Genomic DNA, 25,656 nt, shown 5'->3' on the forward strand with positions numbered 1-25,656 from the left:
AAAAATCAACAACAATCTGGATATATTCTGATAGATTACCCTCCCCCAAAGGACTCCTATTACAGTAAAGCATAATTTTTTAAGTAGTCTTGAAACAGTAAAATAAAGGGATGAATCGACTTAACTGTGCAAGCGGTAGTTACTCTGCCTGGATGGAACTGTTTCAGTCCTGAATAGCCCAGCCATTGCCTCAAAACAACCCAAAGGACATGAGCAATTTAAAATCGGACTCAGTATGCAAAACAGGAACGACTGCAGTAGAAATGCTAGTGAATGACCACTAAGACCCACTGTTTAAAAAGAAAAACAAAACAGTAAAATATACACCCACGCTATAAAAGGAAGATCACAGCTAACAAAAGCCTATTTCTATCCTGGAGACGACTGTCCTCTGGAAGCGCAGGCATCGGACCCCGGGCAGGTCTCCTGAGTGTGTGGAGGGGCGTGTCCGTACCGGCTGCCCAGCCCCCTTGGCGGCCCGCGCGCACCTCACCTGTCGGGGTCCGCCTGGCACAAGCGGTACAGGAAGGACTTCGGGTCCCGAAAAAGCGTCTGTCGTGCGGTGAGGAAGTAGGTGCCACCGACGTTGAGCCGGACACGTTGACGAGGCGCTGGGCCACGGAGCTGAACCCCCACTTGCAGTGGAGAAGCCGCTCGCAGCGACACTCGGCCAGGGTCCCAGCAAACCCGCCACCTCCCTCCTCCACCGGAAGCGTCCGGCCTTTAATAGCGTCCTCCGAGCTCGGCCCCGCCCCCGGGTTCGACCTCCGAAAGCATCCGGCTGGCGGCACCGGAGGAAGGGAGAAGTTCAAGTCCGAACAAGCGGCCGGTTGTGCCTTCGCGCTGCAGCCCCAAGGGGGGACTCGCGGGCACCGGCGCAGCGTGTGCGGCTGCGCGCCGAGCGCCTGGTACCTAATCCGGGTCGCGACCACACCCGACCCCCGACCAAAGGAAGAGCTGGGCCAGCGAGCGTCTACACACTACATGCTTTTTTATTACAAGACTACCGAGCATACGTGTAAAATTCATTATCTGGCAGCTACATCTAAAGCACAAATATTTGAAAAAAAGATTCATTAAATTATATGATTAAATCATTGACCAAATAGAAAATTTATATAATAAAGCCAGAAAAAAAGTTGTAAAATATAGTTTACAATAATTATTCACATTCAAGGCTGTACATCAATACATACAACAAAGTGGCCCCGAACATGAATTCAATCCAAATAATTCATATATTAGATTTTAAATAACACAGACTGAACTAGAGGCCAACAATAGCCAGCAAATAACCTTATATAAGAATAAAAATACAAAAGTGTATATCCTAATATCATTGCATTGTTTTCATAAGTTTTTATTTTTTTTATTTTTGCTTTGCCTGTACATCACAGTTACAGCTACAGACCAGGTAGAGAATATTAAACATGTTCTAACTGACTGCCACCAACCTGATAGACAGCTACCATACAATCGATTCACCCTATTTTGTGTTAAGGAACAGATACAGCAGCTCTAAATACTGCAGGATTTGATGTTGCCAACATCCAATTAAACTTAAGATCATGATAGAGGCTTTTCACCAACAGAATGACCCTGTTCACAGTCATTCAGCCAGACAGGTTCTACTAGGGTGGATTACACAGCTGAAAAATGATTGCCTTTTGTAAAAAGTCCTCTGTACATAAAGTTTGCCGTTTCTTCATATTGAAGAAATGAGTTGTGGGAAACTTCAGGTATACAGGTAGGCTTGTTCAGTGGCCCACTACGGCTGTCTGAACCAGAGAGAAAACTGCTCTTTGCCAGAACTTCCTCTCCAGGCCAGTTCTCCACAGGCAGCCTGATGTACAGCCCTGCAACCTTGGGCCATCAACCTGTGCCCCTCAGGAGCTCTGGGAGTGACCTCGGCCCTGATCTAAAGCACTTGCCATGTAGGCCAGGGCCCCACCCACTTGAGTCACCATCAGTTCACGCTAGGTTTGGATAGGAAAAGAAACAATATGGAAAGACGTGTGTGGCAACATCTCCGAGAATAGTAACATCACCAAACGCTCCCAGTGACTACAGCCTCTGCAGTCTGGGCGGCGAGCACCATCAGGCTGTGGACTGGCCGAGAGAGAGGGGCTTTGGGGTGTCAGAGGACGGTGGTGGGAGACCTAATTCTGCACAATTCAGCCATAATCTCTGGCAAAGTCAAGTGGCACTGACTGAGAACGGCACCTAGAAAAATCTCTCGTGCAGGTTTCCCCTCAGAATAAACAGACCCAAAACTAAAGTGGGGAAACTAAGAATGAAACCAAACTTGGGTGGCCTGGACTTGAAGACAACTAGGCAAACCTGCAACATGGCGGGTAAGGAGAGGGGAGAAGTCGTCGTTACATTCTTATCAGCCAGGACAGTTACACTTTACCATGAAAACGCCTGGCCACCTGCTCTATTACACCCACCGAGTCCCAGGATTTGAGGAGCATGGGGGCAAACACACTTCTGTAAAACTCAACTGTCTGCATGGTTTCTGTTTCAAGTAGAGCCTTGGCTGTTACTGATTCCAATGTCCCAGTGCACTTTGAGGCTATGAACTTAAATACCCAGTAAGCACGTGGCGAGGTCAGTTCAACACTTTCTATCTCTGCTGACTGTGCAGATGGAAATTCAGTACCATTGTGAACACAAAGTACGAGATTCTGAAAATATCACCAAGCACTTGAGAGCGATAGCAGCAGCGATGGGAAGGTAACTAACATGCAAGCACACCAGAGTCTCTCAATGGAAAGAAGGAAATTGGCTTTTGGAAAAAATCTGTCACAGATGGACTGCAGTAATGACATCATTTTAGCAAAAAAAAAAAAAAAAAAAAAAAAAAAAAAAGGCAGTCTCAGTGAAACATTCTTTGGAACACACAGCTTACCAGGAATTCATTTCTTCAGAATCTGAAGGAAACTAAGGTTCTGTACTAGAATTCTGAGCTTCTAAGCATCAGATCAAGACGGAGAAAGAGATTAACACCAACTTTTAAATGAACAAACTCTGACTCAAAAATACCTACCACTCCTGGCCGTTGCCCTTTTTCCTGGGCCTGTCCACTCTCACGCCATCTTGAGTGTACTGTAATGTTTTCTCTTTTAATAAATCCTCGGCTTGCTTGGCTTTGTTTGCGTGGATTAGTATTTGTACATCCTGGAATGCCTTCCTGAGATGATACAAGGACCCGGTCTCCGATTACATCCGTGGCAACCACCAAGGGATTAGTCTTCACTGACATCTAGACTGAGCTTCCCACGGGTGTTTTTCAATTGTTGTTGTGTAAGAGACGCTCATCGGAACGAGAGTCCGGAGGGCTGTCTGGAGAAGGTGGCTGCTTTGGCTTAGGGATATGTATAGGCCTCTCAAGGCCACATGCAAGAAAAACATGGCACACAAACCACATAACAAAGATTCTTGAGGAGGACGAGATTTTCAGTAAGGACAAAGGGGAGCGCGGCGAAGTCACAAGAAAGACCAATGCCAGTTACAGATTGGGCTACTGCAGTGCCAGGTGACAAAGGGGGAGAGCTCATGACACCACAGAGAGAACACTGTCCTGCCTCAGACCACCTGCTAACTTTGCTTTTTCATATTGGCTTTCATTGCTTGTAAAAAATACTTCTCATATTAAAATGTATAAATTAAAAAAAATAACCACTTCTGTGAATGGGGGGAGGAGGGTTCAGAGTCAAAAATCAAAAGATGTAGAAGGATAGTCACCACAGCATAATTTAAATAGTGAAAAAAAACAGAAGCCATCTAAATGTTTTACAACAGGGAAATGGTCAGATAAATTATGATAAAATTTATAACCATTAAACTCTACAATCATTAAAAACAACATTTCTGAATCACTGTTCATGACACAAGGAGATGCTTTGAGATAAAGTAGCAAGTGAAAAAGATTGGGTGCAAAACTATGTTGTATGTCCCCAGTTTAGAACACAAGCCAAGCAGTGTGTGTGTGGGGGGGGACAGGCCAGACACCAGCACGTTCAGCGCTCTTTTCTGGGCGGTGAGCCTAGGCTTGCGTTTTTCAGGAAACAAGTATTTTAAGCAAGTACGCAGTCTCCCAGAGCCCCCTGTTCTGGTACCCTGGCCTGGGGGGTCAAGGGGGTCTATGCCATAGGACCATCTCCTGCAATTCCTTCCGGCCTGGGCCACAAATAATAGTGTCCCTGGGGGCTGGAGGAGGTGCAGTTCCCGCCGCTCTGGCATGACCACAAGAGCCATCCTTCCCAAAGCCAGTCTGTCACAAGCCTGCGGAGGCTCAGAATGGCAGGCATGTGTTGGTGCCCGTTACCGGTGGGGCTGCCCGCTGCCCAAGGCCCTGGTCTAGTCCATGGGAAGGGGAGGGAATCACCCCACGCAACCCCAGCTTCTTTGCATTCTCAGAGCGGCAAGGCACCGTGGAGACCAAGTCCCCGGCTGTCCCCTCCCACGCAGCGTGGGACCGTCTCCACTTGGCGGGTGCGTGGTTAGGCACTTACACTTACACTTGTCCCTGCCCTCTTAGTAAGAGACATGGCTCCTGCATCTAGTAAATATTAAACAGGGCATTTCTTTCTCACTTTGGAGAAATCCACGTTACTAATTCCATGCACGTCTGTCATGTACACAGGCCGACATCTGCATCTTAGAATGTAAGGCACCTGCACGCCGCGATGATGGCTCTAGGAGGTGCTAAAACTCAAGGTGTAGGAGGAAGTTCAGGGGAAGAAGATATGAAAAAGAAAACGGACTCTGAGTGAGCGGAGGGAGGGAGGCAGGTGGCCTAAGAGAAGGGCTCAGCCGTCACGGGCTCAGGCCAGGGCAGTCATTCCAGCTCTGTCAGCGGCGAGCTCATCCCTGAACCCCTTCTTCTCTGGTGTGGGAGGTTAAGATGGAGCTTGTTGGTTAAGCCCAGGAGGTAGTGGTACTATCTGGGGCAGAAAGTCTCCTGAGCGGCCCCGCTGACTGCTCTCGTTAAAGCCAAATACCAGCTCTCCGTGGTGCCATCACCAGACACCGGGGGAGACGCGCCCGGGAGTGGGCTCCTGACTCCCCTAACTGCACACACAGGCGGGTGTGCGGACAAGGGAGAAATGGAAATACGGGAGGAAGCCTGAAGTGGACGTGAAAGAAAGGGCCACGTCCGACACTTGGAAAAGCAGGGAAACACAGGCAAGCCTTTCCAAAGCGAGGAGGGAAGAGGGAGAACGACCAAGGGCAGCTAGGCCCCCAGCGGGGCACCGACAGTCATACGTACACACACCACGCACGCACACACGCACGCACACACGCACGCACTCGCTCTCCTTCCCCCTCTCAGCTCTCACAGAGCAGAGGGCAAGGTCTGAAGAGAAACCACATGCAGACCTGGCTCCCACCTCTGCTCCCTCCAAGCCCTTTCCCTGCCCGAGCACCGCAATTCCCCACAGCCACACTTCCTCCCGGTTTAAGAAGAGCTCCTCTTATCACTCAGTGTGAGAAAGACACCTTTCCTGTCCCTCTGGACCCCTGGGCACTTGGGTGACGGACGGTGCGTTAGAGATGGGGGACGGGACAGGAAGTGGCGGTGGTGGAGGGGTCTTTCCTGGGAGCCTTTTGCTGGTGCCTGGGGACAAGTCTAAAGAAAACGGCCAGGTGTTCAGCCCCTGGGGACAGAGACGTGTCTGGGCGCAGCCTGCAGCAGTGGGACTGCCCTCCAGGGACAACCTGGGCAGAGCAAGGAACACCCAGCTCCGCCAGGACGCCCGCCAGGAGTTCTCACCATCGGGGGAGCAGAAGCAAAATCAATCAAAGGACCTGCCAGGGCCTGGACCAGGCGCTGTTCACAGCAGGGTGGGAGCCACCTCCGAGCAGCCAAAGGAGGCACCTGAACCCCGAGGAGAGCAGGCCGGGCGCTCGAGTTCAAGTGTTCCTGCCCCTCGCGCAACGGGAGTGACACTTTATTCCAGCAAAGTCCACCCAACAGGGCCCAGGTGACGGGGCAACGCGAGAAGGCATTTGGATTCTGTCAGGACGTACAAATGCGCTGAGTTAGGCTGTGAGAACGATAAACACAACATGAAAAGGGTGTGTGCCGCCCAGATGTGACTGGGTCCCATCCCGTCTGTGAGGACAGGACTCTAAGCCCCCACTTCACTGCACGCTTCACCCTTTAAACACACTCTCCGAGGGGCTCATCAGGTCTCACTCCTCCACGAGGAGGCCACCAGGCCATCTGGCTTGCTGCCCTGGCTCTCACGGGGCAGGCAGAGCCATCTTCCGGTGCAGATGGGGGCTCCTGGGCCACTGCACACTGTGCTCCCCCGGGACACGCACTGGTTCCCAACCCGAGGGGGCAACACTGTTTGGATGGATGAGGACGGAGGACAGCCTTGCTGGTCCCTCCAATGATTTCACCTGACAACCTGTTCTGTGTCTCAGCCCTGGGAGCCGGCCTGGCAGACAACACGTGCAGCACTTGCAGACCGACAGCCAGGCCACGGAAATCCTGCAGCCAGAGCTACTCGAGGAAGAAAGCAAAGGGCCCGCGGGGGCGCGGAGGGGATGAGCCATGAACTAGAAACGCGAGGAAAGGAGCACATGGGCAAAAGCCAAGAACCCTCCCCCCCACCGAGATCGCAGCACGTGCACAGCTTCCTGGTGGAGTCCTGTGATAATCTCGGGGGCACAAACAGCCCAAAGACACGCCTGTCCCCTCGGCCACAGCAGGACCAACAGGTGACCGAGGTGCACGATGGTGACGCTGGTCCACTGGGCCAGGTGGGGAATCAGGCAGACGTGCACGGCGCTGGAACCCGCGCCGCGGCCAGGCCAGCTCAGGGAGGCCTCCACAGAGCACAGAGAGCAAGCAAAGCGACCCTGAATTCCTGTTCATTATTGGTTTTGTTCTTTGTGTGGTTGTGTATTTTTTTCTTCTTTTCTTTTAAATAAAAAAGCTGCAAGGTTCCGCCGTCTGCGTCCCCCTTGAGATGGCTGGCAGGTGGTCTGGAAGCGTCCCGGATGGCGGCGAGCCGCGCTAGGTCGCGTGTCCTGGCAGCGAGGGCAGCGGCCGTGGGCCTGTCACTGCACAGCGGCGTCTGGGTGGCTCTGGTATCTGTGCCTCCACACCTCCTGGATCTTTTTGCACCATTTGTGAGCATTCCCGCTCGGGTCCATCAGGTAATATGTCCTGTTCGGCTGCAGAGACAGAAACGGTAACGTGCTCGAGGGAGTCTCACCAAGACCAGCACCTCAGCCAGTCGGGGAGAAACCGTAAGCAGAAACCGCTGTGCTACTGCGGCCACTGCAGGCACCTCTGGAAGCCCGTGAGCATGTGGGTGTTTTCCTTCCACATATGTGCAGACATCGAAAAACCAGCACAGGTGTCCTCCAACCCAACTTGGGAGTGCGCCATAAACGTGGGGCCCCTGGGACGTGAAAATGGGGAGACAATTGCTCTCGAGCTACAGTATCTGGACACGTGGCATGGCAGCTCAAAGGCGGTGCAAAGGAGAACCCACGGGGACAAACTCACCGTGTGGACAAAGAAGGTTTTAAAATTCTTGGCCTCTGGTCGGAGTTCTTGTGACCAGGGAATTTCACCTTTCAGGACTTTGTTGACAGGATCCACGTAATATAAGTGTGGCCCTTCTGTAAGCAGTAACTGTCGTCGTCGTGCAAATAAACCCTGATGCAAAAAAAAAATTAAAAAGTTAAAAAAAAGATCCACTTAAAAAGCTCAGAAGTGGGTGCTGACAGCGCTCGCTGCTAACTCGGAGGCAGGACTGTCAGAGGCTCAGGGCACAGGGACCTCCACCAGCCCCACCACCCACCTGGGACAAAGGGACTGTGAGCACCTCTTCCCCACGTGGACCCAGCCTCGGGTCAGAGAGAGTGGGAGCATTTACTGCCTGGCCTTGGTGAGCTTGAGCCCAACGTCCCCATTCTGGGTGTCTCTACTTTGGCTGCCATGTGGGGGGATGGCAGCACAGGCCACCACAGGCTTCCACTGCTGAGCCAACTCTGATGGGCCCCACAGACAGGCCCCCACTACTTTTCGTGAGCTCTGCTCCCCAGACCGCTGCCCGCTGGCCGGTCACACCTCACCCACTTCCACGGAGGTTCTCATTAGCTGAGGATGCCCTGGGGTGGACCAGGAGTAGAGGCCAGGAGCCCGAGCTTAGAAGGGCCCCTGCCAGCAGATGGAGAACAGTAATGGAGTCTGATATGTTTTAACAGAATTAACCCATTTAATGAATCCGAAAAACATAATAAATAACCATTTTCAAAAACGCTAATGAAGTGACAGATGACTTGTGGGATGTCAAGCAGAGCCTCTTCGACGGACAGAAACCTTGACCTCGGGGAGCCTGGCCTCATGGAGCCCCCGGAGCCCTGGCTCTTGAGAAGTAACGAGAGGCTCTTATTTGTTTTGCTATGGCCTGTCTGTGTGGTTTCAAACAGCTTCCTTTGTTTGGCTGAAGTCTTCCTTAGCTATCAAATCTACAGATGATCTCTAAAAAGGGACCGGGGGGGGGGGGGGCGGCCGGATGGCTCAGTTGGTTAGTGCACGAGCTCTTAACAACAGGGTTGCCGGTTTGATTCCCACATGGGCCAGCGAGCTGCGCCCTCCACAACTACAGTGAAAAATATCGACTTGACCTGGAGCTGATGGGTCATGGAAAAACACACTGTTCCCCAATAAAATGAATAATTAAATTAAAAAAACATAAAAGGGAACCAAGCCGAAGGATGCCACGTGCAACAAGCTATAGCAGGAGACAGAGGAAGACCCGATTCTGAGTTAGAACTGGGAGGGAGACATGGACAGACGTACAGGCAAAAGCAGCCAGAATCTGACTTACCTTTCGCTTGTCTACTGGACCCATTTTTAGTATTAAATTATTTTCTACAAACTGGTGCCTATAAAAAAAAAAAATGAGATACAGAAGTCAGACACAGAAATTCTCCAAACTCCTGCCTTCAAAACAAGCTTCTCCCTTCATGGACCCAAACTCACTTGAACAACATGAGGTAGCTCCAAATGTAACTGAGCACATGAGCACAGCTGCTTTATAGAACTTTCGATCTGTACTGGGACCAGATACCAGAAACACTGCCTGCAGTCCCCTCACTCGGCAGCTTTCACACAACCAAGGAAAGACAGCGGGAGATGGGGCAGCAGAGCTGAGCCCATCACGAGTCCTCGTTACTTTAAACAAAGCGGTGCCGACACACAGAACCACACCGAAAGGGTGGAGCCCGCTGGGAGTCAACCCGAGGACGCAGCCTGTAGTTCACAGGTTACCCCCACAAGCTGGCTCCCCGAGTCAGTGCTCAGAAACCATTGGGCGGCTCGTAATCATAAATCCCCAAAAGGCCCAAGTTGGACTTGGTGAAGAACATCACATCTGGTGTTTCTACCATAGTACTAAAGCACTTTTATTCAAACGTGGCAGGAATTTGGAAGAGAAAGCTTCAAACACAGGTTTTCATTTAATACACATAATTAGCAAAGTATACTTCACTTTGATTCCTAGGAGTTTAAAAGAGGTTGCTTTAATGTCTGCAGGTTCTCTCTTTTGGTTAAAGCTAACAGTTACCAGTTTGTGGTCTGATTTTACTGAAATTCCTGATCCAAGGTTCTATTTGAAAAACGCGTAAGACAACTGTCTTCTCAAACAGTGACAATTTCACCATGTAAGGATCTGAGCGCAGGCACACGCTCCCCTGGCTCCTGGAGGGACCAGCACACGTGCAAGGGGACTGGCCACGCGGTGGAACCAATGTTCTTCCACTGAGCATGCCCGGTCCCACGGTTTGCCCAGCTCGACCCAACCAGACCAACGCCTCCGCCCCACAGTCCCCTGGGCTTGCCCGTCGGGGCCCCATTCCTGAGGACTGAGCCCCAAGGAAACTGACAGCATCGTGTGGACTTTGGAAATAACCAAGAAGAATTTTAACAAAAAGACGGGGTGCTGTGACTTCTACCGTGTTTCCCCGAAAATAAGACCGACCCGGAAAATAAGCCCGGGCAGGATTTTTCCGGATGACACCCCCTGAACATCAGCCCTCATGCGTCTTTTGGAGCAAACCTTAATATAAGACCCGGTCTTATTCACGGTATGAGGAAAAGTCCAGTACTTCACTCTAAGAGGTACTTAAACAAACAGAAAAAAACAGACTTGAAACCAAGAGAAAAAAAAAATCAAGGAGCTTTTGGACAAGGAGATACAATGAGGCTCTACTGTGTAATAGAAATACACGGATAAGACAATGGAGCCAACAGAAAGCCCCCTCTGATCGACAGGCCGTTACGTAAGAATTCAACGCGTAGTAAAGAATCAAAAGTTAGTAATAAGGAGAAGATTTCAATTACACTGGGGCAGGGACAGGGGTGTCAACGTCAGCCCAGGCCAGTTAACGCCCCCAGTTAGCGGGGCTGCAGGGACACCGGGCTGATGGTACCAGATGACCAGGGAAGCCTGAAAGGTAGGCAAGGAAAGAAGAGGACCCTGGCATCTTAGCAGCCTCAGATGAATCAACGCGAGAGAGAGTTTAAAATATTACATCAAACAAGTAAAGAAGTAGAAGAAAAAAAGAAGAGGCTACTGGTCAAGCCTAGGTGGGCGGGGTTACTGTCTAAGCTGGAAACAAGTCACCAAATACAGAGTGACAGACATGACTACCCGAGATCAAAAAGAACCTCTACACAAATAACCAAAAGTACCGAGAAAACACGCTGGGGAAGATTTTCAGCAAACACGACCTACAAAGAGTCAACATCTGCACGTTACACAGCATCTACAGTGACATAAGAGGTTTAAAATCTCAACCGAAAACTGAGTCAACGACACAAACTGGAAATTCCCCAAAGAGGAATTAAGTGACCCTCAAAATGATCAATAAATGAAACTGAGCCCCACTTTCACGTGTTCTATTGGGGTGCACTAGTGTGCGGGCAAGTGCCGCGTGGGCACTGTGCATGTGGTAGTCCCCGAAATTAGGACTCACTGAAAAAGCCCTTCGGAAATAATGTACTGAGTAGTCCCCCTCCCAGAAATCTCTCCCGAGGAAGAAAAGACAAGCAAAGATGGGAGCGTGTGCACGTCCACAGCCATGATATTCACACTGTGAACATGAGGCCACACGGGGGTTCAGCAACAGGGCATTGCAGCACCACAGGGACACCGGGCCAGCCCTTCCTTGTCCCTGTCCCTGCGGGGTGAGGACCCTGACGGGCACCAGCCCTCGGCGGGGGGCGGAGGTGCAGGGAAGCGAACGCTCTCTCCCTCACACACACACACCCCCACTTCTCCAGCTTCTCCCATGACACGGGACACAGAGGAGCCACTGGTGTCCCAGATGGCGAAGAGCCAACACAGGGCTCCTGACGGGACCCAGTGGCCGGGATGAAATGCAGCGAGGAGGCAGGCCAGGAGCGGGTGGACAGAGATGGTCAGAAGCTCCCTTACTATTAGGTTGGTGCAAAAGTAATTGTGGTTTAAAAAGTTAAAAAATCATTGCAAAAACTGCAATTACTTTTGCACCAACCTAATAGCGTACACACTGTTAATTAGCCAGTTAGCTGAAACAGGCCACTAGGATTTATCTACGTGGAAAAGTTTAAGTGCCCCAAGGAATCCTTTTGGTTTTTTTACTTCAAAAGGTCGATTCCCACTGTCCTGAAGAAAACGCCCTCCCCCACACCAGGCACCTTTTCCTCTCTGGCAAGTGGTGGTGCTGTTTGCAGATTCAGAGCCAAAAGCAGACCTAAGTCAGAGACATGCCTAAGTCTTAGCATGTAGTTAGCGTGTAGAAGAGGCTTTCCCGCGGCCTCACGAGGTCACACAGCCACTGGCCCCCCCACACAGCCGACATTTACCATCATCTCAGTGCCCATGTCGACGCAGGGGCTGAAGGGCTCATGACTTGCCCACAAGAGGGTGACAGTGTAAAATCCCCCTTTTTCCTGATTCCAAAGCCAGGGTCCTCTCCTCCTCATCCTATCCCACCCACCCAGACCCCAAGGAGAACATTTCAAGGATGTAAACCTGAGGCCACCAGCAAGCGAGGGCCATTTCAGGGCACAGCCACCCCCAGGAGGGCGCTCCACATTCCACACAGGTGAGGGAGGACCAAGCGGCCAGTTTGCACTAAAACACCAGCTCTCAAACCTTCAGGTCTCAGGACCCCTTTATATCCTTAAATCTTATGGAAGACCCCAAAGAGCTTTCCTTAATTTGGGTTGTATCCACTGATATTTACTATGAGAAATTAAAATGGACATTTTCAAGTATTTGCTTAATTCATTAAAACATAAACCTATTACATATTAATATAACACTTTATATAAAAAATAGCTTTTTGCAAAACCAAGATAATTAACGAGACGTGTGACACTGCTGTACATTTGCAGATCTCTTCAGTATCGGGCTTCAGAGAAGAGCCAGCCTCCCCCATCTGCCGCTGCCTTCACGCCACTGTGGGGGGTCATCTCAGCTCACCTGACTTCACTCAGGTAAGTCGGTGGGAAAGGGAGGAGGCGTGTTTGAATACTTTTCAGACATTTGGGAGCATTCTTCTTTGATACCACACCCATACTTGACAAGTGTAGTTTCTTCAAGGTTGGCTGCTGTGGGGAGTCTGAATCCCCGACAATGAATTGTTCATAGTATGACATTAGAATCCATCGACTGACCTTAAACTTTGATCTTCCAGCCTTACATGACTTTACAGCGCCACACGTTGGTCATCTGGAAAACAATGGTTCACGGAGTTCTGGAGATCTCCCACAGGTTGACAGATTTCACTCTGCGGTATCAGTAGGTCAATTCATTAATGTCACTGCCTATTCTCCTCAGAAAAGTCTGTAAGTGTTAGAAAGGTATCAGGCTCACAGTGATGGATAAAGTTTCCTCAAATTCTAATTTTCACTTGAAGGTTTTGATTTTATTGTTGATAACAAATACTGACAATTGTTTTCTTTGAAGTGACAAGCTTATTTTGCTCATTTTCCAGAAAAAGATCGACCAAATAGCTAAGTCTAAACAACCACAGTTTGTCAAGCTTCCAGTGAAAATGGTCTTCCATGAAAAGAGATAGTTCAGCTCTCGTGGCACCATCACACAAGTGCTTTTCTTGAGGTAACTGTCACACCTGGGTTGGCAGAAGTGTTTCGTGCCTAATTCCCATTTCATCCTACACAATACGACTGAAATCAACAATGTTTAATGACCGCTCACAAGTGAGACTGCCTTCTTTTCTTTTCTCCCAGTGAGCCTGTGGCTGTGAAGAACCCACGTTTTCTAGCACTGCTCGGGGCCATGGCCTGGATTTGTGATCTGGCACCGGCGTTTTTACCCACCGGTCCTTCTGCACCGTCAGTGCACATGTCAACACATCTGTTCCAGAACAAACCATGAGATTCGAAAGAGGTGCTCGACACCGACTGTTCTGGCACTGTTTGTGCCACTGCCCCGCACTTAGACACAAGAACCTCCCGGATGGTACGTGGGGGTTGATACCAGACTAATGCAAGCAGGACAGCGAGTATAGTTCCATCTGCAGATTCATCCACTCTGAAGGAAACAGGACCGCTGCGAGGTAGAGATACCAACTCACTCTCTGCGTCTGCAGCCACGTCTTCAATCCAGAGTTATCGTATCGTGGGCAGTGCCAGGATTTCTTTCACCGACGCCCATGCAGCAGACACCTGGCAGCGTCGAGGGTTTTTATTCTCCCAGCTGTTATGTGCATTTCTCCATCGTCGACAACATAACTGCTCGGTAAGACGCTTCAGTGGCTTTTTACTGTTTGGTTTTGCAAGAGCTCATCATGTGTACATTTAAAATATTCAATTCCTTTATCTTTAAAACTCTAAATGACTGTTCTCGAAATGTTGCTGCAACTTAACTGGCACCATAACAGTATGCAAAGTGTTCTGTTCATAGACAAGAAACGGCAAGGTATTAGCACCTATAAAGCCACGGGAAAGATAGCTTTTGTCCTATTTTTGTTTCACATTTACAGTTTTGCCCAGTTGCTCTGGAGAAGATTCCTCCCTTCCGTGAGTCATGTCATGTCTTCTTTTTAACATCTTTATACTTAGGTGGTGCTGCTGTGGGTTAAGACAACAATTCTTCCCCCTCCCCCTTTTTTTAAGGAGGGCACAGCTCATAGTGGCCCATGCGGGGATCAAACTGGCAACTTTGGTGTTATTAGCACCGAGCTCTAACCAACTGAGCTAACTGTCACCCCAATTCTTCTCCCTTTTTAAGTCAACGATCCATACTTAATATGAAAAACATATTATAAATCTTTATTTTAGGACAGATCATTAAAATCTAAAATAGTTGCAGATACAATTTAGAAATGTTTTTGAGACATTTTTTACTATTGTAAAACAAGTCAACAAAGTATACTTACTTCTTGTTGTAGTTCCATGTAGGCACAAGGAAAACTTCAGGATTCCAAAGAAATGACTTATTGAATGACACAAAGTTGCAGTAATTATAGCAGGTATAATTGAAGATAGCTACCAACAGCTCAGGAGAAATACCAAGAGCTTATTCTCTGAAAACGCACTGTCAGGATTTATGACTTAACCAAGACAGGCATCGGGAGGCACTGCCTGTGCGAGGGGCTCTCACATGTGACGTTGGCTGCCACACCCCACAGGAAGAATTCTAGGGTTCTAGCAGAGCTCGACGGTGAAACAGTCCCCACCCCTAACGTCCTCTCCCTCTCTGTAAAAGAACAGCCTGCTTCTGACACGCGGCTCTCCATGCCTGCATGACCACCTCACAATCCTTAGTTTTCCCGAACAGAATACCTAGTCAACTTTTAGTTTGCGATCGAAAGCACAAGTTTTTACCGCACACCTACTTCTTTAGAAGATTCCCAAACAGACAAAAAACACACACATTCCATTAGCCGTCAAAGCAATGTCATCCTACAGCGTATAGCCTCTGAAAACCTCCACCTTACATTCATAGAGACTAAGGGTGAAAAAAAGCACATATCGTTTTCCGCGTATTGCAAAATTATCATGATGATCCGTGGCCGTACATGAAGAACCACTGTTCTAAAGACCAAAGTGCGTGACAGATCTCCCACTGGCCACGTAAGAGATGCTTCAAGCAATCTGCAGTCACCAGCCTCCAAATGGGCCTGAACAGAAAGGAAAGACAGAGAACCTAGAACAAAAAGCAAGCAAGAGGCCGCTAGCTGTGACTTGCCAATTGCTCCGTCCAGCCCAGAGAGGCAGGGTGCAGGGCCTGCGGGCCTTCTGGGGAGTCAGCCGCGTGCTGCAATAGCCCTTCTCGCATGCCCTGCTCCTGGCCAAGCCCGTAGGGAGCACCCGCAGGTGTTCCAGGAAGCTCCTGGACAACGCAGGCGAGCCCTCCAGTGCTCCAACTGCTTTGATCAAAGCCCCTTCCCTCCTGCTCGGTACATATTAATACTCCCAGTAACACTTTAGAAAATACAGACTCCTGAGTAGTGCAGAGTATTTCAGCTGGCCACCACCCACACTCACTTTTGCTACACACGGTAATTTCTAGTAACACAAACCCTAGCTTCACCCCCGTGCTGCTTCTCCCCTGCACCCACCTCCTCCACATACATGCTCCTAAGCCACATGTGGCCTCTCTCATGCAAGCTGAGCCCTCAAATCCTGCCCTGCTTCTCCGCCCGTCTCCACGCAGCCTCCTACCCCAACATGCCTTCCTGGAAGACACAGCCCTCCTGACCCCCCAGCCCTGGGCTCCTCTCTGCCCATGCGGAAGGTGAAACCATGAAAACGTACAAGGAAAATGTCAGGGTATAGAAGCGCTCTCCACATCACCAAGAGGCAAAACAGAAAATAATAACATAGACAGGTCTGACTTTGTAAGAATCTGCAACTTTCATACAAAAACATGTACAGACAGACAGAAGAGACAAACTGAAGAAAAATGTTTGCAAAATATACAACAGAGATAGTCTTCCTATCTATGGCTCTTAAAAGTCCATTTTAAAAAGATGCAAAACATACAAGAAGAAAAACAGTCAAAGGCCACAGAGTACCTCAAAAAACACATACAAATGGCCAATGAACACAGATGTCCGCCTTGATGAGAACACGCATACAAATGCAAATCCACATAAGCCCATTTTTAGAGCATCAAAACACTCAAGGGCAGGCATGGCCATTGGGAAATGGGTCCTCGGGCACTTTGGATATAAAGCACTGCCTTCTTAATGGGCGTACCCCACTCCACCTGCCACCCCAGGACTCCACCTTAGCAGAAATAGTCAGGCAAGTGGGGAAAGCTGTGTGCAAAGGATGCCTTGCAAAACATCTCACCACGGGGCAGTGGTTCTTCAAATCACAGTGAATCCACCTCCACACAGGGATGCACGCCTGGCCCGCTGGGCCCCAAACCCACTTCGCCCCCAGCCCAATGCCTCCGAGAGCTGGACCCTTGGCGGGTCCTTCCTGCACAGTGTTAAGGGCAGTCGTGGGAGCCTCGCAGCAGCAGTGATGAGAACAGGGTGCCGGCTCCCTCTCAGGGGACCTCCTCTCGCGTCACCATGCACTGCGCCTGCATTTCGAAAGCGGGCACTGCTTGTGCCTCTAAGTTCTTACCAAGGGTTTCCACTGGCCTGCTTCTCCAACAATAACCTCTTCTCATCTTCGGAAAACTGTAAGTCCAGTTCAAAAGAATTAGTGTCCAGGTCATGGATGTACTGCTCGATGTTGCTGCCCGCCCTCTGCGGCAGACCCGCGTCCGAGGCCGACAGGGAGTGGGAGGAAGACGACGACGACACCTGCATGCAGCCGAACTGGCTCAGGAGATTGTCGTACTGCACAGAGAAGAGGGAAACGTGCGATCAGAGCCCTCATTTTCCCTGGAGGGCACCGGTGCAGACACACTCGGCCCGGCCTACACCAGCAGGCGCACAGCCCGAGGCCCCCATGGGAGACGAGCACGGAGCCACAGCCCGTTCTGCTGCTCCCACAAGTGCGGGCATTTCTCCTGCACCAGACGCTGGCCACTGAACCAGGGCAGAGCCTCCTTCTGAGGGGACATCAGAACACGCTCGCCCCCGAGAGGGGCTAACCCTCAGTCTCCATCTCTGGGAAGGGGAGACCTCTGCAGGCCCCCGTGCCGCCCACCGGAGGGAGTTGGGATGCCCTCTGGGAAAAGGGGAAAAGGGGCACGTGCGCCCCGGAGGACAGCTCTCCTAGGTGCAGGGGCCCGGGGCAAGACTGCGGGCTCAGAACCCTCCTCCTTTGGCCCCGTGCTCCTATGTTTCTGAGTCTGTGGCTGTCATTACATACTCCCATTTGACTGTGTTCAATTAAAAAAACAATACTCCTTTTAATCCCAGCAAAGACAAATTAAGCTTGAGATAGACAAAGCTGCCTGTTTTTCTGAAGAAAGCTACGAAGCACTGGTGACACAGCAAATGGAATGACTCACAAATGTACCAAACAAGCAGGTGCGTGCACTCCCACACTCCTGGGCCGTGGAATGGGCCCCGAAGCCCCGGGAAAGAGCTGGGGAGGAGTGGGCACCCTGGACAGTGTTCCCCCCGCCATCCACAGCTGTGGGCCCCACACCTGAGTCACGCCACAGCTAATGACAAGGGAAAAGAAACGAAGTCACGGGCAACGGGGGAGATGAGAGCGCAGCACATCCCTGAGTCCCCTGTGCCTCCAGAGGGCGGCCCCTCCTGCAGAGCAGGCACCCACCCTCCTCATCTGCTGCCTGGGCCCCCTTCTCCCGTGAGCTCGCACAGCTGACAGCAGCCTCAGCCCCGCGTCCTGGCTACGAGGTGGGAGTGACCCCAGGACACTCCTGCAGCCCCTCCATCTAAGGCCTTGTTCTGGCACATTCTCTGCTTCCTCTCTGCACAGGGTCTCACAGTTTCCAGAGGCTTCCATGAGCCTCCCTGGCTATCTCACTGAGCCCGTGAAGCCAAGGAGATGGCTGTTACCCTTACCCCCATTTCTGAAATGGGGAAATGAGGCTCAGACTGGCCCAAGGTCACACCCCAATAGCCAACACTGAATTCAGAATTGGTCCTCTGCGTCTTTCCAACACTGCAGACGCCTTGCTCCCAGGGCAGAGCTGCTGGCTAATCACCATGGCCACTGCCTACTGGGCGAGTCCTGTCTGATTCCTCGGGAAAGCCCCAGATGCTGTCTCTGCATTCTACTCTCCTCCCCTCAGCAGCACCCAGTAGTACAGACCTGACCACAGCACAAAACCCAACCCAGAAAGGATGTGTGACAAGGGGTGACACTGGGCTAGAGTGGAGGAAATGCCTGACTGCACTGGCCCAACACCGAACCTTCCCCAGGAGCGTCACACCTGGGCCGGCCCACTTGGAGTCCAGCCACCATCACCAGCAGCTACGGATGGGGGTTTAGGGGCATAGACAAGAACGGGGTGCCTGTTCTCTTCATTGCCTGAATACAGGCAGCTTCTGCTCCTTGCATCAGAAGCAAATTCTTTTCAATTCTGAGTATCTCCAAGACACCAGACTCTCTTGGAGCCTCCTGGATGAGACGTCCTCCGTGACACACTCCACAGGAAGGGAGCGCCTCCTGAGAAGTTTTCCTCTGTATTTGACACCTTTCCACGGCTCACCAAACTGCCCTGAAGCCTGGTGGCGGGAGCTCTGCTTGAATCTTTTCCAAGGTTTTCAAACCACACAGCCGTTAAAACTGAGGATGAGCTATCTAACAAAAAGCAAGCTGTTAACACGTAGAGCTGGTTTTCAGATGGTAACGCTTGAGTACTGAGATGCCCGAGCTCTCCACACAGTGAAGGTGATGAGACAGCAGAGGGCCTGCATGACACTCAGCTGTGCATGCACACGCATGCACATGCACACACACACACACACACACACACACACACACACACACTACTACATGCAGCCGAGCTCCCCAAGCACTGAGATCCCAGGTGGCTCCGTCACAGCTCGGCCAGCAGAACGTGCTCTTCCCTGGGATCCCCCTGCCAAAGGCACCGAGACCCTAACCCGCTCCTGCTGGCTGTGATGGGAACGCCCTCAGCGCTGGGGGCTCAGTCCTGGGCTGGGCCTTGTGCAGTCTGCCGTGTGGCCTGTGGACGGTCCCAGCCACTGCGGCAGGGAAGCAGGTCAGGCTCCCTTCCAGTCTGGGCACAAAGGACATTTTAGGACAAGCAAAGAGGACGTGAACAGCAGGTAGGAGACACAGGGAGCCTTGATCTCTGAGAGGTGATACCAGCAGTAATTTTAACTTGGCTTTGGATGCCTCTCAGATAAAATCTATAACTCCCACATCAACTAAAGTGGAACTCTACACGTGATAATTGGTTAGAATAAGCCAGAATGACAGCAATCAAACAAGAAAAATGGACTATCAGTGGTAATAAAAATGCCTGAAATCCTAATTAAATAGGTATTGGGGTCGGGTGAGGGGTGATGAGGGGAGTACAGGTTGCCCACGTGTGGGTGACTGACGGTGGGTGGACGGTGCACGCAGCTCGTACTCCTTGGGCCACCTCCACATGACTCGCATTTTCCTTAAGAACAGTTTAAAGAACAAAGCGTATTTAGACCCCACCTCTGAGGTCACGGCAGTGACCACAGCTTCCCACAGACGCCTGGGCGCTGCGCCCCTCGGCCTGTACCAGTCCCTGCTTCTACCAGCCACTAAAAGCCAACAGTCACAGTGTCCACCCTCAATGCCATGCCCCCCAAAAGTTCAAAGCAGCAGCACCCTGGCCTTCTCTTGGAAAGATCAGAATGTCTTCAGACCCACGAGTACAAAGGTCCAATCGAGCCGAAGACAGATGCCTGCCCGGAGACTCGGTGCCCACAAGCCCAGGGAGACAGGTGGAGGGTGCTGCTTCCCCAGGCTCCAGATGCTCCCACCCAACATCTGGCTCCAGTTCGACCCTTTTGGGTGAAAATTAACTAGAGGAAGTGAGAAAAAGGGACTAGCCCACCCCAGGGCCTGGGAACCTGCACTCGGGGAAGACGAGCAGACAGAAGCCTCTTTGGGCCCAGTGTCTGTGAGACTCGGCCTAGGGGTTGCAGAGTATGCACCCACCACCAGGTTTCTGCTGGCTTCCCCTTAAGCCATGCCTCCCACGAAGCGGAGCCCCAGGGCCTGCGGGGACAAACTCCCTGTGCACAGAGGAACCACTTTCACACAGTATGACAGGCAGAATTCATCTCTGCACGGGTTGTTCCTGACATCTGCCAGCGAGCTTACATTTCCATAGCAGTCTTCGTCATCTTCCGACATGGCTGGTAAGTAAGCTGTGAGCTTCGGAGGCGTCTGGTGATGCAGATTCTCCCACGTGATGGACTCAAAGAACGGATGGGCCTTCAGAGGGCTGTACCCTTCCATTTCTTCACAGCCTAATCGCTTTGTGGCATCTAAAACCTTAAATGAAAGTCAAGACGAGTCAATGTCACAGTTCAAATGTAACACTGAGCCCTCTACCCCCCCCCCCCACCAAATATTTTTGAGTAGTTCTTTTCAATTCTGAGTATCTCCTGGAAATAGAAAGGGCAGGTGGCCCATCCTAACGCAGGCCAGGGACATACTGAGTCACCTTCTGGGGTTCCTTTCAATTCTCTAGGGTTTCTTTTCTGCCCCTTTCCCTCCCACAGGTGAAAAGGAATCACAACCTCAAAATTTAATGAACAGCAGCAAATATTATTTCAAAACACACAGCTGAAAATCCTAAAACAAGGAAACAATGAATGTAAGAGTTTTAACAGCAAAGAGAACAAAGAATTCATCCGCACGGTAAACTCAGGTGGGGAGCAGAACGCCTGTGTCTCCCACCAGCTCATGTCTCACAGGGCCCCACAGCTGTCTCCTCTGGGGTTCGGCTGCGCTCCTCCCCCCCTCACAGGATCGAGCACACCCACCAAGGGGACAGACACAGGACGGACAGGTGGCAAGAGGCTGACTGCACTGTTCTTCCCCAGAATCAAGTTAAGGGAAGGTCTAGAGCCAAAGACCCAGGGACGGGACACTGCAGGTTCTAGAGCATAAGCAAACTTTCCCTGTGTACTGTTGCTACGTTATCTGGGCTGATCTTAACCTCATGTGGCTGACTCCAGAGTTGATACCCACAGATGTCACTAAGTAGGATTTATAGCCACCTGCCATTGTAATATACCCCTTGTTCCAGCATCAGGTAACTTAAAATGCTATGTATGCTGATGAGCAAATGCAAAATGATACAGTAATTTCCTGTCTTATTAAGGTCAAGAATCAGGCACCTGGAAATTGAAAAGGGCTTCTAATGAGAGAGGAGATAAGAATCGCGCTACAATCAGGAATAACGCTCAAACCGCCTTTTATTAAACAGGTGCCTCCAGAAAAGCTCCTCCGACCCGCAGTTCAGAGGGACTCAAGATGTGGCTATCAGGCGAAAATTCAAAATATTTACCAAAAGTTTTTCCACAAGGTCTCTTGCCTTAGGGAAGAATTTTTCAGGAAAGTCATACTCCAACTTAATGATCTTCTGAAATATAAGATATTCGTTTCTGTAAAACAAGAGACACCATCATTCCGGGCAGGGTCACACAAATGTCCCCAGAACAGAGCTGCACCCTTCCTGGGATAGTGGTTTCCTTCTCTCCCCACAGAGCTGCTGTGTTCATTAGAATCGTCGTGAAGGGCCCCTCCCCATGGCCCAGCCCCCTCCCACTTCTCTGTCTGGCTGCTTCAATGGGTGGAGTGTGGGGTAGGGGTTGGCGGGTATCTCTTACCCGGCTCGGAATGGTGGCAGGCCTGCCACAAGCTGGTATATTATGCATCCAAGAGCCCAAAGGTCTGAACTTTAAGGAAGGGGAAAAACAAAAAAATGACATTTGTAAAATTTCAGGGACAAGCACAGTTCATTTCCAGCTCCTGTGTTCACACCGCCCCGTTCAGCCTTCAACCTACTGCTCTCCTTTAAAAGCAGGTCTGCGTGAGGGTGGGAACCCGCTCCGGGCCCTTCTCGAAGGGCCTCCCTGGGAACCTGGGCCCAGAGGATCCTGGCCACCGCTTCTTCCAGTGCCGGGAGTGGGAGGGTAACTAGGAGCACTGGCAGGTAGGTACAGCTAAGCACAAACTCAGATTTCTCACAAGCCACTCAGTGTGCACCCCAAGGACACAGACACAGGTTCACACGAAGCAAGGAGCCACATCAGACAACGCAGAGAATGTGCACCAAGCAAGCTTCCTCCTTCGCTTCTCGGACTCTCTGTGCAAAGCCCTGCCCCCTTTATAAACAGTTTAATTATATGTCTCAGAAGAAACACACTGCAGTTCTAAACTGCCCTGGGCCATTTCCAGAGCCAGCCAGCTGGCAGGGACCCTGGAGGTGAGGGGAAGCTGCGCTCCTTGCCCTAGATAGCGCTCCCCCTTGCAGCCTGCTCTCATCCATTCTGTCCCTGCAGTGCCATCTCCTTGGAGCTCACTGACATCTACTTTGCATATTTGATTTCCTCGGCAGGTTTTGCATTCTATTCCCAGCTCAGGCCCCCCTTCCCCCACTACCAGCAGCCTCTCCCCAGCCCTAAGTGTACGCAGAGCTCAGGGTGGCTGGATACAGTCTGTTTCCAGAAGAGGCCCCGGCCTGGCATCTAGAAGATGAACTCGCAGGGCGTGGGGTGGAGATACCAGGCTGACGGCAGTGCGGGGCTTGGGGTGAAGGCTCCGTAACCCCAACACTGCAGGTCCGGATCAGATGAGGCTCTTGATGTGGGTTAGAAACGCAACGGATCAGATCGGAGTCACAACGCGCACATGGAGGGCATTTGAAAAATGAATCTACAGTCTGCCCAGTAACTAGTTTTTACACTTGGTTTTCTCTATTCTTTAGTCTAGTAAAAACAGGGAGCTGCACAAGCAAAATGCCGATGGCAAAGCATCGGCCTTTCGGTGCAGAAGCGGCCAGAGGATGGGCAGGGCTGTGTCTGCTGCTTCCCCAGGGGAGAGGCTGCTAGGGGCTCCCTTTTTACCTCTGCGCGTTCATTACCTGAATGTTTTATCATCAGCAGGTATTTTATCGCTTAAAATTCTTTTTTAATATAATAAAAACAAAAGGGGGAGCCAGTGTAACATTTCTGGAAAGCAGTACGGACCAAGGATTTTAAATGTTCAGTTAGGCCTAGTCATTCGACTTCTTGAAGTTCAACAGAGGAACTAAGGGCAAATTCGGGACAGCCCGGGCAATGCCTTGCAGACACCCTGTTTGTCCCACTGGATGAACAGGTGTGCCCGTTTTGCCCTACAGCACAGGATACGCAGCACACAGTAGGCATACCAGATTGTGCCGAAGGAACGACACTCGAGTTTGATAAATGGCGATAAATTTACATACTGGAAAACCACACAACCGTTGAAGGTGTCTGCAAAGAATTTTAGTGACACGGGGATATGTTCCTTATATAACCTCAAGGAGGAGGATTCAAAACTGGCTATTCAGTATCACCTCGTTGTATAAAAATTGCACAAACACATAAAACCCATAGAAAAAAATAACTCGGTAGATATACCAACTCATTATCTGTCACTGTAACTGGGCTGGAGACTCTGAGTGTTTTTTGGTTTTTTTATTCTCCATATTTTCTAAGAATCACTTTTAGAATTAGGAAAAAAATGCTTAACTATTTTTGAATAAATATCACGTTAAAAAAATGAAAAAGCTAGAAAAATACACGTGTCTCCCTCGCAGCCCTGCTACCTACCCCCCCTCCCCCCAGATAATCACTAATACCCATTCCCTGTTTGTCCTTCTAAGAGTTGTAAACCACAGACAAACGGAGCTGGGTAGACACTCTCCCTCCAGTTTTCACACAGGTCACCGAGCGCTCTGTCTTCCTTATCTCACAGGTAGAGCTCGGAGACCTTCCCCCATCAGTGCTAACAAGCTGCCTCACCCTGTAAGTAAACCCCAACTGGACAAAAACCTAGTTCGTAGGCAGCAGTGACACAGACTTCAAGAATCTGGCCACCAACACCCACCGCCGGAGGGGGGTGTCTCAGCCCCAGCAGTGGCCACCGGGGGCCGACACGCTTGCTGTGGGGACATCTCAGCACCGCTGGATGCTAACAGCACGCTCTCCTCACCCCCACCAAGCTGTGACACCAAAACCATGTCCAGACACAGCCAAATGTCCCCTGGGCGGTAGAACTGCCCCAGCTGGGAAGCTCTCATTTGCAACAGCTCGAGCCCATGGGAAGGGCTCAAAATCTGTTGACTAAATAAAGTTAAAAAAAAAAAAAAAAAACAAGAGCCTGGAGACCACTGAACTGCCTAAGCTTAACCTTTCAGAGCACCCTTCCATTTTTCATCATGTTCGTGCCCTGTGGCTCCACCATCTACAGTTTCTAAAAAGCTGTTATGCTCAGAAACAGAGCTGCTGTCCCCAGAACCACTCACTCTAGTGTCTCTGGCACGGTCTGTCACACTAAGGCGGCGGTCCCTTGCAGCCTGCAAGGCAAGACACTGACTCTGTGACCCAGTCAACTCAAGGGAAGGTGCCAGTGGGCCAAGGGCAGGAAAAATCCAAGGAAAAGCTTCAACCACAGAACCTGTCACTGCCTGGCACTGCTTCCCAAACTCTGAAACCCCAGATTCTACTGTCACCTCTCAGTCTTCCATCAGCTCACGCCCACCTGACAGCTCTCCAGACTTGTCACCACTCCTGGCCATCGGTGCCCCCACGGTCTTTCCCTTCACTGCCCAGCTGCCCTGTTGCTGACCCTTCTCCACTCTCTAGACCTCTGCTCTTCTGAGGTCTAGAGCCTGCATCCTCTGCAGCCCCTGCGTCCTCTGCACCCCCCAAGGCCACTGCCAGGCCTGTCCCAGGTCTGAGCACCGAGCAGGGCTGGCTTGTGCTGACTGGGCCCCTGCTGGGAAATTGGCTCTGACCCCTCCCTCACACGCTGCCTTCTGGACCTTTTCCTGAAGTCTGCAGAGCCTGTTACACTGAACAGTTGACCTGAGGCCACCGCCACTGCCAGGCTGCCAGAGCGGGAGGCAGCACCAAGGATCCCCAAGCTCCGGACACGGCAGAAGCCTCAAGTAAATAATACAAACCTGTCGCCACACTTCTTGCCACTGAATAGCTGTTCCTAAGGGAACAAGATCCAATCTCAAAGCGTAAAGCCACCTCCGCCCCAGGAAGTACAAAGTGTAACAATAAAGCAGCACACAGGTTATCAAAGGAAAGGTACTACTGGTTAAAAGGGAAAAATGCTAACTTCTTCCACACTAGGCTTAGCCATGTAAAGGCCATGAAAAGGCACTTTCTTAACTCTTAATTTCACATGAAAATCCGTACTAGCTACTTTAGAGAAAAGAAGATTATGGATCAGGAAAAAAATTATGGATCAGAAAAAGAAAAAAGCAGGTTACCTTTTACAGGCCGATTTCTCTGTGAGCAGCTCTGGAGAAACATACTGGGCTGTTCCTACAAACGAGTTGGCCCTGGCTGATGAGAAGAGGGAAAAGGGGGAAAGGTCATGCTGAGACACAAAGCACGCAGAATCGTGGATGTTCATCCACCAGAACGTCATGGCTGACACGCATGTAAACTGGACCTTTTTGTCAGCGCAGCACTGGTTGGTCACTTGCAATTAGACGGCGCGATCCCGAA

At 50.7% G+C, this 25,656-nt stretch overlaps 1 protein-coding gene across 4 annotated transcripts in view; it reads right to left on the minus strand.

Annotated features, from left to right (window-relative positions):
* Positions 1-974: 974 nt before the first annotated feature.
* The window catches only part of PDPK1 (3-phosphoinositide dependent protein kinase 1), a 70,634-nt gene continuing 45,952 nt past the window's right edge, over positions 975-25,656 (minus strand). For 2 of the 4 annotated variants that reach the window (XM_033101111.1, XM_033101110.1), the window contains exons 8-15: positions 25,416-25,491; positions 21,775-21,843; positions 21,453-21,549; positions 20,258-20,431; positions 16,628-16,845; positions 8,862-8,919; positions 7,532-7,684; positions 975-7,194 (exon numbers count right to left, since the gene is read on the minus strand). In XM_033101111.1, coding sequence (XP_032957002.1) covers positions 7,078-7,194; positions 7,532-7,684; positions 8,862-8,919; positions 16,628-16,845; positions 20,258-20,431; positions 21,453-21,549; positions 21,775-21,843; positions 25,416-25,491 — 962 coding nt within the window. In that variant the 3' untranslated portion in view covers positions 975-7,077. Of the gene's footprint in view, positions 7,195-7,531; positions 7,685-8,861; positions 8,920-12,461; positions 15,169-16,627; positions 16,846-20,257; positions 20,432-21,452; positions 21,550-21,774; positions 21,844-25,415; positions 25,492-25,656 lie in introns of those variants that run through there. The other 2 variants (XM_033101109.1, XM_033101112.1) reach the window with 2 other exon arrangements.

This window comes from Rhinolophus ferrumequinum, assembly GCF_004115265.2.
Source record: "Rhinolophus ferrumequinum isolate MPI-CBG mRhiFer1 chromosome 15 unlocalized genomic scaffold, mRhiFer1_v1.p scaffold_54_arrow_ctg1_1, whole genome shotgun sequence".
In the NCBI taxonomy this organism is placed as follows: Eukaryota; Metazoa; Chordata; class Mammalia; order Chiroptera; family Rhinolophidae; genus Rhinolophus; species Rhinolophus ferrumequinum.